The 15,236-nt window shown below is 42.3% G+C and overlaps 1 protein-coding gene across 1 annotated transcript in view; it reads right to left on the bottom strand.

Annotated features, from left to right (window-relative positions):
- Positions 1-15,236, bottom strand: part of gfra4a (GDNF family receptor alpha 4a) — a gene marked incomplete at both ends in the record, with an annotated part of 148,262 nt that overhangs the window by 29,956 nt on the left and 103,070 nt on the right. The window contains 3 exons of the mRNA XM_083910306.1: positions 3,058-3,397; positions 11,037-11,117; positions 13,106-13,387. Coding sequence (XP_083766432.1) covers positions 3,058-3,397; positions 11,037-11,117; positions 13,106-13,387 — 703 coding nt within the window. The remainder of the gene's footprint in view (positions 1-3,057; positions 3,398-11,036; positions 11,118-13,105; positions 13,388-15,236) is intronic.

Consider the following 15,236-nt stretch of genomic DNA (forward strand, 5'->3'; position numbering starts at 1 on the left):
ATAAAGCATGTTATTTACACTAAACTGCTCTGAAATGTCACTCAATTCCACTGTGCTCACAAACATAGCATATGTGGGGACTGACAATGATATTCAAAGCAAATATTACTGCAGGAACAGACGGGAAAAGAACTGGAATGGGACAATGAACTGAGCAGCAGCTACAAGTGCTCTGAATTTAAGTCGTCAAGTTGTGCCTGGGTCGTACCTACGACCAAGAGGACTACATGTGGAAAGAGAAAAGTAACTCTGCTTGAAAACAGAAAGTATGATGATACTGATAGCAGCGTTAGCTTTTATTCTGTTAAAGGACAGATTATTTCTAATCTTGTCACTATATTTTCTATTCATTTTGCAACTCTGATGAATAAAAGTGTGACTTTTAATGGAAAACACAAACAAATTGTATAGGTGACCCCAAACTTTTGAACGGCAGTGTAGATATTTATTCAAAATCGCTTCTGCTGTGAATGTGACACATGGATGAAATCAAATTTCTTGGTCAAATTTCAGGAAACCATTAAAATTCACAGGCTGTGCTTCCTTCTGTCAGTGGAGACTGAGAAACATGGAGTTCTCCGGGCCATCCAGTCAAACCCCCGTCTCCCTGACAGCAAATGGTCGCTAGCGTTTAATCTAGTTCCTCTTCAAATGTCAGGAAGACAAAGGCCTTCATCTGTCACGGCTATCGATCAGACGTTATTCTCCGCCGCCGCCTCGATGGATGGCACATCTCAAGGCCCCCTGCGCACCTCCCCGCCTATCCCGCACCAGTCAGCTGGCATTAACCGGCAGCTCGCAGAGGGCGCCTTCACTTAGCGCACAGGCCGATAAGTTTTACACACATCATTACAATGACATGACAAACGAGGGCAGGGCCGGGAGTTGCGGGGCCCTGAGGGGGATCCCGTTACAAATGCCAGTCGACGGGCGGCGATGATGTGATATGATGGCCGCGATAGCCTTGTGCAATGATGATGATGGTGATGAGGCTGGATGTCTGAGGCGGCTGGCAGGAAAGGTTAAGAAGAGAAGGCAAAACGCGGCTGCAAGAGGGAGTATTTATACGGAAGATCCATATTTGCCTAATCTGCTCACGGCCAGAACCTGCCACACACTATTTATCGAGAAGAGTCAAGGCCCACGTTTGCCTCCCATTAGGTAGTTTTCCATTAGAATGCAGTCAAAACCAAACGTCGTCAGTGGCACAAGTCGACAAGTCGCATGTCTTTTCTCCCTCTCTCTCTCTGTGTGTGGGCGCTTGTGTACACAATGCAATCTCTCTGATTTAATTGAGCACGTTTTGGACTTGTTTTGTACTTCGACAATAAACATTTTAACTACATAGATGTTTCCTCTCATCTCAAAATACGAACAGGACATTAATAACTGAAATTAAAATAATAAACTAGAGTTATAATGAACGATAATGAGCCGAAACTGAATTGAATATTTTAAAACGAACTAAAATTGTAGTGAAAAATTGTGCTCAGTTTTCACCTTTGTAAAATAATTTCATACATAATCCCTTTGGGTTCATATGAAGTGTGTGATGTGGATTTTGAAATATATGTTTTCGATATTTATTATCACCAGAAGGAATGTCGATGCCTTGAAGTGCACTTTACTATACATATTGACTGTTAATGTTACAGAGGAGTATAAAACCGATCCTAAGTCTGACTAAGTGTATACATCCAGGAGTAATCAGACTATGAATCATATTATCCAGGTATGTTAGTCCGACTAAGGCTGGCTTGATTTTCATCGGACTAATGTAAAAAAAAAAAAAATCTGACTTTTAACATGCATGTGTGTAAACGCACAGAGTGTGACTGAGCCAACCACCAGGTGGCAGCATATTAGCTTCATTTGCATATGTCAATGTCAATCATATGTTTTCGGAGGTCTCAATTCGCTCCATATTAATAGCCCCAGTTGGTCCTCGTGCCCCATTAAATATGCCTCAGATAACTCCTCTTGCTCAGAAGGTCAGTGCTCAGCAAACGACTCACTGATCCAAGTGATGCTGTGGCTGTTTGCTAATGTGTGTTTTCTGAGGACGCTGGCAGCGACGCCACGTGTGAATCCCTGGCGATAATGGCCTGTTCTAATAACGATTCTTTCACATGGCGGCTTTAAGCCTGGCTGCGTCCCACAGAAAATGACTTAAATTGAACCAATTAAACAGAGTTAATGAGTATAACAATTGAATTAATTAAACACGGCTGAATAATTAAATAATTAAATCTAAATTCATACCAGCCAGACATATAGAGACACAGGCCTACTCGCTGTCCCGAGGGACAGAGAAACATCATGCTGAAGCTTTCTTGGAAAAGCAGTTCACTGTCTGCTGATATTATTCTCTTCATATTAGTAATCCTAGTTAAAGCTAAGTGTTGGTTTGATTTGACACATGTTTGCTTGGACAAAGAGAACCTGATAGTTTTCTCAGGAGTCGTCTGATCAAACAAGATACCGCATGTGTCGGTGACCCCATGGGTAATGTTCGCTAACGAGTTAAAAGCCGGGACTCGATGAGCTGATTGCATCAAAGTTTGTGTGCGCCAGTGTCTTCCATCTGCCTTTAGCTGTCAAACAACGTCTAACTCGGCTTTTAATCCCTGACATCGGCGTGTCAGAGCGGCAATTGAACACACCGGGACCTTCCAGATCAATCAGGGCTTGCTGTCATGAGTAATCACTTTTACCTGTCAAGTCAATAACTATTCACACAGTTTGTTTTGTGTGACGATGAAAAACTAAATATCACATGCATACTCTCAACTGAGCACAGACTTAATTAAAAGCAGCATTTCTCATTTATGGGGAGCAGAATATTTGTGACACAGCTGGAGAATTATGTTTTTGAAATGGCAGATTAAGGCTGCGAGGTAATGCATCAACTCTAATGTGTTGTTAACAGCTGTATCCGACTGATTTTGGTATTATTAATACCACACGATACTGGTAAAACACCTGCAACAGAATCCAAAGATTCTGTAAGTGAATTGACTCATGTGATGTGATGAACTGAAGAAACTCAAGGTCTACCTGCACACATAGTCCGCCTTGCAGACCCGCAGCTGAGCCAGGCAGTTGGGCTTGTCCTTGTCCTCGTAGGAGCATGAGGGCACGATGGTTTGCCTCCGGCGCTCGGCACAGGCCGTGTCCGTGCAGGGGCAGAAGAGCAGCTCGTGTGTGTAGTCCGGGGGAACGCGGTCGAAGAACTTTCTCAGGGCCTTACTGCACCTTGCCCGGTTGCACGGCCCCGAGCGGGCCGAAGGCTGGATGCAGGACGACACGTACTCCGTGCGGAGCTTCTGACACGTCTCGTCTATGTTGCACGCCTTGGCGGCGTCGAGGCAGCGGTTCACCGTCGTCACTTCAGACTCTGAAAGAAGAGACAGAACAAAGGGAATGTTTTCAAATATTCTTTTTGGAGAAGCCTCTTCAAAATCCACCAAGAAAGCAGACATTTTGAATTTTGTGGTCATTTTCGACGATCTTATGTCGAACTTCCACAACACAGCAGCTACAGAAACCTGGATCATCAGGCACTGTGGGAGAGTGAGGGCCCTGTCAACGCTGTCTGTGAAGGTCAGAAGACTGGAATCCTGTCGCCTACAGCAAACATTAATTAGTCAAACCCCAACTATTGTTTTCCTCTTTCTGCTATTTTTTTTTTTAGCTGATTTAAACAATTAATGTATCCAAACATTTGACCTGTTAAGGACATTCCTGCTACCATTCATTTATACCTTTTTTTGAAATATTTTTCTTCCTTTCGGCCATTTTTTCTATTGAAAATCTAGGAACCTAGAACAACAGTGCAACACTTACAGGGGAAAACAAAGATGTGTCCTTTGAAGTAAAGACTAAACCAAACGGATGATTCTATGTGATATAAAAGCAACAAACTTTGTAATGAATAGAAAGCGAACAGTGTATAAATGTTGTATGAGTCTGGGCTGGCAGTGAATATTCCATTCTAACGGGTTAATGCAGAGTGGCAGCGCGGTAAAAGCTGCTCCTCCATCTCTGCAGCCGCACAACAACTCGTCTAATTACTCCTTCCTCCGTTCATCTATCCGTCTTTCAAACACATCCTCACATCTGGGCCCCCATCCGGACTCACCTGACTCCCCGGCTCTGCGCGGCTGTATCCCTCCATCACTGTGGGCTCCTCTCAACCTCACTCCATCTGTCTTTTTTCCTGTCGCCTACTCAGCTCTCGCTGCCTTCTCGTCTCCATCCATTCCTCCAACATATAGTCCATCTCTGCCTCCCTCAGTGCCTGCGCTCCCACTGACTTCCGCCGTAATGAGGCCCCTTTTGTGGAGGCAGTGAAAGCCCTTTTCATAACCATCTTTTTTGGGGCAAATTATCTCCCAATCCATCACAATGCTTCATTTTTTCCTCCTTTAAAATTTTGTTTTGTTTCGCCTTTTTTTATCCTTTATCCTCCCCCTCAAATCGACCTCCCACTCAATACAGCCATGATGACACCCGGCTCCTCTGGCAGAGAGGAGCCGCTCATTAGTTTGTAAACTGCCTGTAGTCGAGTCTCCGGGTGAGTACGGCTTTCACCGAGCTGTCATATAAAATATGGATGGCCTTGGAGGGAGAGCTAACAACCCTTCACAAAGCTTAGGTTATTCCCAACTTAACTGCTGTGCAGCCAAGGGAGGGAGGGAGGAGGGTGGAAGAGCAGGGTGGGATGACAAATTGCATCCAGTGGCCACATGTGGCGTCGGAAAGCGAATATGTTCATTCGCTTTTCTTACGAAATCCTTTTTTTTCCCCCAGAATTCATTACTTATTCAAGGGAGACTTGCTGAGCGCACACACGCTCATCCTGCCTCACATTCATGCCTTACACACATTCCACACACCTCTAAGTTGCCTGGTGCACCAAGCTGCTCCTCAACAAATCCACTGGAGGCCTGGAGTGCATCCGTTGTTCAGCTTGTTTTTTTTTTGCCATTTGCACAAAATTCCGATGTAATATTCATCATCGCAAATCAAAAAAAGAACGTCTGCCCGGCGGGAATGTCGGGGCTGTGACACAGTCTGTTAGTTTGACTCCAGATCATCACCACAGGTAAACTAAAACACTAAGGTTAAAACAAAGACGGATGACGTGACAGCTCACACACACAAAAAAAAACAGTACAGTCAAAGCATCTCGATCGTTCCTCAGTGGCTTTGTCTAAATCACAACAGGCTCAATATATCTAGGCACTTTATACAAAGCAATGCTGAGCCCTGACGGTGTTAACGTGAGGTAGAGAAACCCAACATTTCTGGGAGGATGGAGGGAGAAAAGGGGGTACAACATCAAATATTTATTAACCCTTAGTGCTTATGGATCTGTGCACTCTTAAATGGTACATTTCCATGGGAATAATACATAACTCCTTATATGGACGTGCTGTGTTTAAAGGTCCAGGCTTCAAAAAAAAAAGAAGTGTCATATGTGTTATCATTAAAAACGTGGAGGAGCGATAATTGTGCAGAAGTGAACTTTGACCTGTGTATTTACAAAATTCCAAAATATAATCAAATATTGAACATTTTGATTGAATGAGTACATGAGTACTTTTTTGCTCAGGTGTGTCAAAAAGTTGGTGAAAATGTAAAATATATATATAATTTCACCAGATTGCCTATAGGTTGTGCAAAAAATAAGTTTTAACATGGAAACAATGGAGTGTTCCTAAAGGGATCACATCTGATCTGACCATTTACATAATCTAAAATAAATTGTGATCATTTAATTATCGACAACTTGGAAAATTCTGAGAGTGATGAGTTAAAAAGCCTTGAATATTTCATATTTCATTTCAAAAACATAATTAAATTTGTTTTAACAATGTTACGATGACTCAACAGCATAATTATTCCACAATTACTTTCGTGGAACACATGCAGTAAGTAGGTAAAAAGGTGCTTCTAAAGGTTAAAGTCTGAAGTATTTATTGTGACCTACCCTTACCCTCTCTTAAACTTGGAGAAGAACCTTAGTTAATGTTAGGGAACTACTAAAACCTGTCCTATATCTGCAGTAAAAAAGGTCTTTTACACCAGGTTCATTCAAGACATGCTTGAGCAGCACATGCACATATTAGACATAAGAAGGTGGTGACCTGAGACTTTAATGCCCTGTGGCAGAATACTGAGCTGTTCACCACTATAAGCCCACATAACTCTGACACTATGTCAGGCGACTCTTCTCTTTGTCAGCTGTTTTCATTATAAAAGTGAGGATGGTGGATAGATGTGTCCAAAACAGTAGGAGACAAGCTCACAGGAAATCATTTTACCAGATCCCCACAGATCCAGAGAGACAGCGCAGGTGAATCACTGCCTTGAAAACGTGCTCATATCGAGCAGAAGATGTTGGGAAACTAACAAGCGGCGGTTTGAACTCAGTCTAAGTGACATGCAAATGCCCGTTGCCTCCAGTGACAACAACGCTGTCTTTAGTCAAAAAGCCAGATTGCATCCATTTGTTTCCCCTCCAAGCTCCTGTAAACGCTCAGCGACTCTCTGAGGAGTAAAGATGAAGGGGAGTTAATCAGGAAGTTGAAGATGTCAGGATACTGCAGCTCTGGATTAATGTCCTCTGCGGCTGTCTCCGGCCACGCTGGGGTCATTATAAACATCAGATATATTCGGTCTGTCAAGTTCTGCGATATAACGCTCGATCTCCGTGAACTCTGACAGGTTGAACTGGTCGTGTTCATTTGTGCCGCATCCTAGGCTGCCAACACGGCAGTTTATATAGGCACTGAGAACTTTATAGGAGCCTGGTTGCGTGACGGTCAGATTACAAATCTCAAGGCTTTGCAACTGGAAGATTGCGTCGATTTTTATATACAATAGTCTATGTTCGCATGAGAGAACCAAAGTATTTGTCTCACGAATGAAGTGAATTTGAAGGTCTACAAGACGGTAGTGAGACCTGATATGATGTATGACTTGGAGACAGTGGCTGAAGAAGCTGAGATTATCATTGGAAGTGACCAGGATGGACAGGATTAGAAATTAGGTTAGCATAGGTTGAACATCTTAGAGATAAAGTAAGGGTCAATGTGGAGATGGTTTGGTCACGTGCAGACGAGGGGATCGTGATTATATTGGACAAAAGAATGTTGAAGATGTAGCTGCCGGGCAGGAGGACAAGAGGAAGGACCACAGAGAAGGTTCATGGATGGTTGTGAAGGAGGACATGAGGACACAAGGGAGAGGACGAGATGATCCGCTGTGGTCACCCCTAAAGGGAGACGCCAAAAGAAGAAGAAGAACAAACTTAACTCCTCTATGAAGTCAGTGATGAATTATAAAGCATATTTGTTTTGAAGCGGAAAACATCCTGTGTGTTCAACAGAGACCTTTTCTTAAAAAAAACCACACACTTGACTACAAGTCAACTGATTAATTGGCAAAAGGTGAAGCACATCGCTGTTGTCGATGCTCGTCAGAACACTCTGAGCGGCGGCTGCGGCTTTACATCTCAGAAAAACGGTCATTACTCTGTTTAAAAGGGGGAGACGCTGTAAGGGCGGGAAAACAGCCATTAATCACGTCTTTGTTGTTTTGTCAGTCGTCTTGTCGAGATGCATGGCATGGATGTCAACTCTGACCTCCACTGGAGGAGCTGGAGTGAAATTTACGAGGTGGCGGCGGCAGCACAGTGCAGGCCCCGCATTGTCGTAATTCAAAGCAGTCTCAAACGAGGAGTGTCATTTTAATAAGCAGTTTATGTATGAGGTCACAAAAACATATGATATGTAGTGCGTTACAGGGAACGATGGCCAGATTGGAAATGTTTAGGGTGTCTCGTGGGGCTTTTTTTTTTTTTATACAACTGATACATAATCAAAGTCACAAACAAACCGATGAGGCTGGAGTTTATGTTGTTTTCCCTAATCTGCAATCTGACTCAATTACGCACAACAAGCCCACCGAAAATGAATTGCTTCTGGAGGGTATGAATCAGGATGGGAAATGTACCTTTTTTTTTTGCCCCAGAGAAATGTTTCAAGGGAATTTTGGATCGTTTTCAGAGAGATTCATACATTCATTTGTTGTCGACCACTGTGTGCACATGAGGGACAAACAACCATTCACTCTCACATTCAAATCTATTTAAGTGCTGGCTAAAAGAAAAACAGAGCTGTACACATCGATCGTTTTAGGTACACTACCGTTCAAATGTTTGGGGTCACTTATGTCCTTATTTTTGAAAAAAAACAACAACTTTTTTTCAATGAATATAACACTAAATGAAATACACTCTATACATTGTTAATGTGGTAAACGACTATTCTAGCTGCAAATGTCTGGTTTTTAATGGAATATGTACATAGGTGTATAGAGGCCCATTTCTCTCCAGTGTTCTAATGGTACATTGTGTTTGCTAATCGTGTTAGAAGGCTATTGGATGATTAGAAAACCCTTGAAAACCCTTGTGCAATGATGTTAGCACAGCTGAAAACAGTTTTGCTGGTTCTTTGACGAAAGCAAAATTATAATACTGTATAAAAATCATTATTTCTAATCTTGTCAATGTCTTGACTATATTTTCTATTCATTTTGCAACTCTTTTGATGAATAAAAGTGAGTTTTAATGGAAACAACAAAAAAATTGTATAGGTGAGCCCAAACTTTGAACGGTAGTGTATATTAGGTTTATTTGACTTGTAAGTTGTGTTTTAGTGTATTAAATTCAAGTGTAGTTTGAGCAAGATTAATCATTCTTTCTTGTGCTGATTATGTTTTTATGTATCATTTGACAATTGTTATTGTGTCCGATTTAATTTAAGCATGTAGTAATGTGTTTCAACGTGTTTGATCATTATACGTTACGATGTTACGATGTTATTACACTGTTCATGTAAAAGACTAGCAATAGCTATAAGCTCTATGTACAGTTGCATTATTTGCATTAGAACTATGTTAACTCTATTTAAATTATATTCTATTCTAACCAGGGTACTGCACTATTATAACAGTTTACAGGACATACAGGAGGAAAAATACATGGAACTGTGTCCCGTACTGTCAGTAGATGTCCTTTTTGTCGCTTTTTGTATACATAGAGGGATGAAGACAAGCAACACTGACTTTGGAGGAAGTGGACTGTCTATTTTACTTATAAAAAGCCCCCATTATGTAAATTTCAAGGCCAATTTCATTCGCCCTGAGCCAACGCTAATTTCTGATCCTGGTATACGCTGATATTACCGCCGCACAAACACCGCCCGAGATTCACAGAAGCGTTTGTAAATAGCTGGCTGAGATGTTGTGGGAAGATGCATGAAATTGAAGAAGCAGGAGAGGAGCTGTGGTACAGGAGTACACGTCTGCTGATGCTACAGCCTTGTTATACAGATGAGGCGGTGGCGTGGAGTGTGTGCTTATTTTGGCTCACATTAAGGAGACACCTATCTCCTGCTCCATAAAATCTAGGTTTCTATAAAAGGAAACATTGGACTGGGCCCAACTTTAAAACAAACTGCACCTGTGCGTCTCTGTCTCACACCTGAAGCAAAGTGGCATTTTTTACTGTCCGGCGTCCACGCTGCTTACAGAGCAAATGGACCTGCACGGTGAGATCTGAGGAGAAAGGATTTAGACGTAAAGGACGATTGAATCAAAAGGAAAGTCAGTGATGCCGACTGCCAAAAGGAAAGTCCACTGTCGACTGCATTACTATCTTAAGGCAGCAGATGTAGTCAGCGAATTAGGAAAGTGGATCCAATTCAGGAGAACTTTGGGAATTAATGGGAATTAACTGGAAATTTGGGATAATTGATGATTTGCCTGGAGTGGAACGGTTGTCTGCTGCATGTGTTGAGCTCTGGGGAAAATTTGGGGCACTTTGCAATATGCTGCTGCATTTTTGTGGCATTCTTCACATAATGACTTTCCATCAGCTCTCACAATTTCAAAAAAAAAGTAGATCTGTTGGTATGGCTGGTATAGTTCACAATAAAAATGTAACTATTATATCCTGAGATACCACATTCAATGGTCACTGTAACCTCACCAAAATCAGTTCATCCTTATAATATATAATGTATTTAAAAAGAATGTTTCTGCTCTTTTTTCAAAGGTCCCTTCTCTTTATTCCCCAGACAAAGTGGCCAGGCTGTTTCTCTCACACTATATTTACATGTTTAAATTAAGTCCTCCCTCTGAGAGCAGCCATTATCCACTTATTTAATGTATGTGCATGAGTGGGACATTTATTATTACACAGCGAGGCATGCATGGATGCCTTCCATGCTAATCACGTCAATTAAGTCATTATTTAAGTTTCGTAGACTCTTCATCTGAGCGTCACTCATCCAGAGAATAATTACTGTTCCAGAAAACAAAACACTTGACTTTCTCTCCTCTCCAGTGGATTTTTTTTTTTTTTTTAAAAATCTCATTAAATTTTGTGCGCAGCCTCTCTCTTTCCAGACATGCGGTGTTGTTCGAGTAAACAAACCAGCACCGTCTGTCTGTCTGTCCGTCTTCCTCTCTCTCTCTCTCAAACCCTCTGTCTTTTTCTTCCATGTCATTTCTCACTGTGCTTTCTTCACACTCTCTGCCCACTCCCACTTTAACTTTTTCTTTGCTGCTTCGCTCCAGCTGCATTTGAATAAACAGGTAATTAAACTGTGCCTCGGGGGCTAACAGCAGCACACACCAGCCCTGCGGTTTTTGCCCACAGGCTCAAAGGGAAGTCCGAACCGGAGTGTGGGCTAATGCTCATCAAACACTTTGTAAACCCACCTGCATGTCCACATGTCTCCTCAGCAGAATGACACCAAATAACATCTCGATTTGCTCTCTTTCACACAAACAGCAGGCTCCAAACCACGTTCCTATTCACCCACATAGCTGGTGTGAGTGGGTTTTTTTTTTGTGGGGGGGGGGGGGGGACTGTCTAAATGACTTGTCTGAGAGGTAGGGAAAAGCAGCAGCGGAGAAACACTTGTAGCAATAGCAACAGACATTTTTTTTCTCTCAGGTACCTGCAGCGATGGAGGCCAGACGGACGTAGTCAGAGCCGCGCTCCTCTGGTTCATAGGGGTAGTCCTCCACCAGGCTGAGACCTGCCGACACAGGCGAGACATGTCAGTTTCAACCCAAACTTACAATGATCTTTTCTTCTTTGTCCACTTTTCCACGACACAGTTCCAGCATGACTCGACTCAACTCTCCTTTTTTTTGCTTTTCCATTAGTGATAGTAACTGGTACCAACTCGAACTGAGCTGATGCTAATATGTGACGTCAACAGACTGCCGGCCACCGGTTTGTCAGAGAGTGGTCTTACAAAAGTGTAGATCAGTTAAAAAGACCTAAAAATCATGAAAAAATGCCTTAATATACAAAATTTAGCAAAGGAAATGACACATCTCATCATTCATGTATTTAGCGACAGCACTGCTGAAAGCCTGCGATCGTGAGCCGAATCACAACCCATTCAGTCGTATTTCAGTTGCATGCAGTAAGTACTGAACGATTCTGTGAACAAATCTTCTAATCGACTGATTCTAATGATTCAGTTACACCAAAAACAACTGCTTTACAAGTCACTAGTTTGTGTTTGTGTCACGTAGAAAACTGCGTCATGGCTGTTTCATGCCCCGCCCACGTAGAGTCGAGCCGTGCCGAGTTGAGCTGGAACTGTATCATGGAAAAGCGCCATTAGTGTCCTGAGACAAACAGTCAATATACAGTTGCCACAACAAATCAAATTATTATGGAATCAGTTCATATCATCACTCCCACCTGGTTAAATCTGCAAAGTGCCCACTGGTGGTGACATAAAACATCACATTTAGCAGTTTCGCATGCTGCTTTCACTAGGATTATCGTAGTGGTGTTGAATAAAAAAACGGTGTTACCATGGCAACTGTGCAAACTCAGATTTCAAGAGGGAAATGAACTTCTGCAGGTCAAGCATAAAACTGGTAATTCTGTGATCCGGTGTTTGTTAAGGCGTCAGAACTTAAATAATTTCATATTTTTATGAATGCTGACAGGCAGCGAACACGGTTTTCAGAGACTTAGGAGCATCAGGGCCCCCGAGGTGGTCGCCTGTGGTTTCTTTTTTTTTTTTTACATCACTGCTACTCGCAGCTTTAAATTTTCAAGAAATAGAAGTTAGAGTCTGAGCTAAATCAGCCATAATTAAGACCACAGCACTCAACATTTCCTATGATGAGGTTAAGAAACCAACAAGCAACACTTTTGAGCTGTAAAACAGTTCTGGCAATCAGCACTTAACATGTAGCAGCATGAGGTTAGTGAAGGAGCTGTTAAGAGGTCACATAATCGTTATAAAGTGAAGGATGTGTACGTTGATGAAGGCAGCTGGTTACCACCTCAGTAGTCTAACTTGTAGCATAATATGCTGTTTTAATGCTGGTTGATTCCCAATGGTCTAGTTAAATTCCCATATTTTATTATATTTCTAGCAAATATATCATGGCCAATTTTAGGGAGAGAAAAGGGTATTTAAGAGTAAAACTACAGGAATAATATATAAAGTGTGGGTAGCACAAAAGTTTGAACTATTTAAGACACAATTACTCTTTTTATTTCAGCTGAGCCGTGTGGAGGTGGACACCTAAATTACGTGTATCCCAGAGACATATTGTACCTTTTCACAACCACTACCTGAGAGCAGAAGTGTGAGAGAAAATTGAATCTTCAGCCAACTTTAAGTTTAACGCTTCTGTGACCATCGTTACCCACAGAATTTGATGAACATTTTTGTATCTTAAATCATAGATCGTTTGACTCGTTCTGAAAATGTCCTCACTCTGAAAATGTCCTCACTTTTTGAAAATGTCCTCACTTTCTGAAAATGTCCTCACTCTGAAAATGTCTTCACTTTTTGAATGTCCTCACTCTCTGAAAATGTCCTCACTTTCTGAAAAGGTCCTCACTTTTTCAAAATGTCATCGCTTAATGTCCTCACTTTCTGAAAATGTCCTCACTTTCTGAAAAAGTTCTCACTTTCTGAAAATGTCAATCAATCAAACATCTCAGTAACAATAACCATCAGATTCAGAGGGTTAACCTCAGTCTCACCGTGCAGCACAGACTGGTGCAAACTCCAGTAGATGCTCAGGCAGTTCTTCTCCTTCTTCATGCCTCGTTTACACTGGCAGCCGTGCAGCGGGGTGGACATCAGCGCAGTCATGGCGTTCTCGCACTGGTTCCGCGCCCCGGGCCCCAGCTTCACGCTGCCGTCGCCCGCCACACACTGTCTGAGCGTGCGGAGTCGCGGGCTGCAGGTGTCGTCGCTGGAGCAGGTGTCTCCGGCGCTCAGGCAGTCCCTGCCGGTCATGGAGAGAGCCACACGTGGGACTCCTGCAAGTCCAGACAGACAGAGGACAGGACAGGTTAGTGTCACGATGCATTCATTCACATGAAGGTTGTGGGACTCACATTCACACCTACGGTCAATGTAGAGCAGGGTTTCTCACTCCTGGTCCTGAGGAGTCACTGTCCTGCATGTTTTGATGTGTTTCCCTGCTCCAACACACCTGATTCAAATAAATGGTTCATTATCAGGCTTCAGCAGAGCTTACTGACGAGCCATTTGAATCAGGTGTGTTTGAGCAGGGAAACATCTGAAACATGCAGGACAGTGACTCCTCAGGACCAGGAGTGAGAATCCCGTGGGAAGAAACCGGAGAACACAGAGAAATCCCACGCACACACGGAGAAAACAAGCAAACTCCATACGTTTGTTCATTTATGTAAGGTACAAATCACCAAAATGGACACCAAAATTCAAAATGGCCGATTTCCTGTTGAGTTGAGGTCATGGTTCTGATCAACTTTTTTGTTCATCTTGGGCGATAACGTCTTCGCACAGAAAGTTTGGGGAAATTCGGTGGAACTAAATTTTGGCTCAGTTTTTTAACCATAGGAGGTGCTATAGAGCCCTTGAGCAACACATGGGTTCGGGTGCTATGGCAATATTGCATTTTTGCCAGACCTGACCTCAGTGCAAAATCTCAAGAGTTTTTAATGCACATTAACGCCCTCAAAAATGACCACAAAGCCACGGAATAATAATTATGATGTGAAGGAAAACAGGCTGTTCGGCCCCTGGCATTCATGCTGTCGCCCTGTTTGATACCTCTTTAAAATGAGCACTCATGTTATGGGAGTCAAACCAATGCAAAAATCAATGGATTGCTCCTTTAGACGAGTCACAACAAACCACTGAATGAATGTGATATTTGATTATTACGTTATTATTATTTTTTTTCGATTGCTAAAAATGACCTCAATCAAATTGAATGCAATAATTGTGTGACATTTGTTACATCCCCTGTCAGGAACGATCAGACTTGGGTCAGTGACGCGTGTCGCCGAGGCGCTCGGGCATTCCAAAACATTCAAATTCATTAACTCGAGGGGGGTGAAGCCATATTATTCATGTATTCATACAGATGTCACATGGAATACGTCTGACACCGCTGACTGGGTTTAAATGAAACTCAGAGAGCAGGCGATGGAGGGGAGAGAGAGAGAGAGAGATCCGTCTCTGCAATACATCCTGACATGTCGAAAGCGACGCCGTCACAGTCACAACAGAGTGTCATATTTAGTGAGCTTTTAACACCTCCGTGTGGTAAAACGCTAATCTATTCTCAGACATCAAGGAGCTATGACATACACTTACACAAAAAAATGCTTAACAAGATAGTACCATTAACACATCATAAATAACAACTCTAAATGCTTTTCCATCACTGATAGTACCTGGTGTTTTTTTTGAGCTAATACTAAAATGTGGCGTCGACAGAGAGAGTCATGAACGCGACGTCCGACACAAAAATCCAACCGAACAATTAATTAATCTTTAAGATTTAGCAAAGGAACTGTCTAAAATGTCAACATTTAGTGTTGTTCTTCATCTCAAATCAACACCACTAAGAGCGTACAGTCATGCTAGCAGCTTGCGGACTTTACAAGTTCTAAGTCAGAAGTTTCAACTGGAACACCAACACGGGATTCTAAGATGGCTGCCACTCACGTCGACCATAAAAACACTAGCATTTCAGTAGAGCACTATTCAGTAGAGCATTGCTAGCAACTGCTAATGCTAACAATGGCTAACCCGAGATACGTAAAATATTACAACCTTTAACCCTTCTGTTACCATGATAAAGCGGTAGAAAACGGATGGATGGATACCACAAAA

This window comes from Microchirus variegatus (assembly GCF_963457635.1).
Source record: "Microchirus variegatus genome assembly, chromosome: 2".
Taxonomy (NCBI): Eukaryota; Metazoa; Chordata; class Actinopteri; order Pleuronectiformes; family Soleidae; genus Microchirus; species Microchirus variegatus.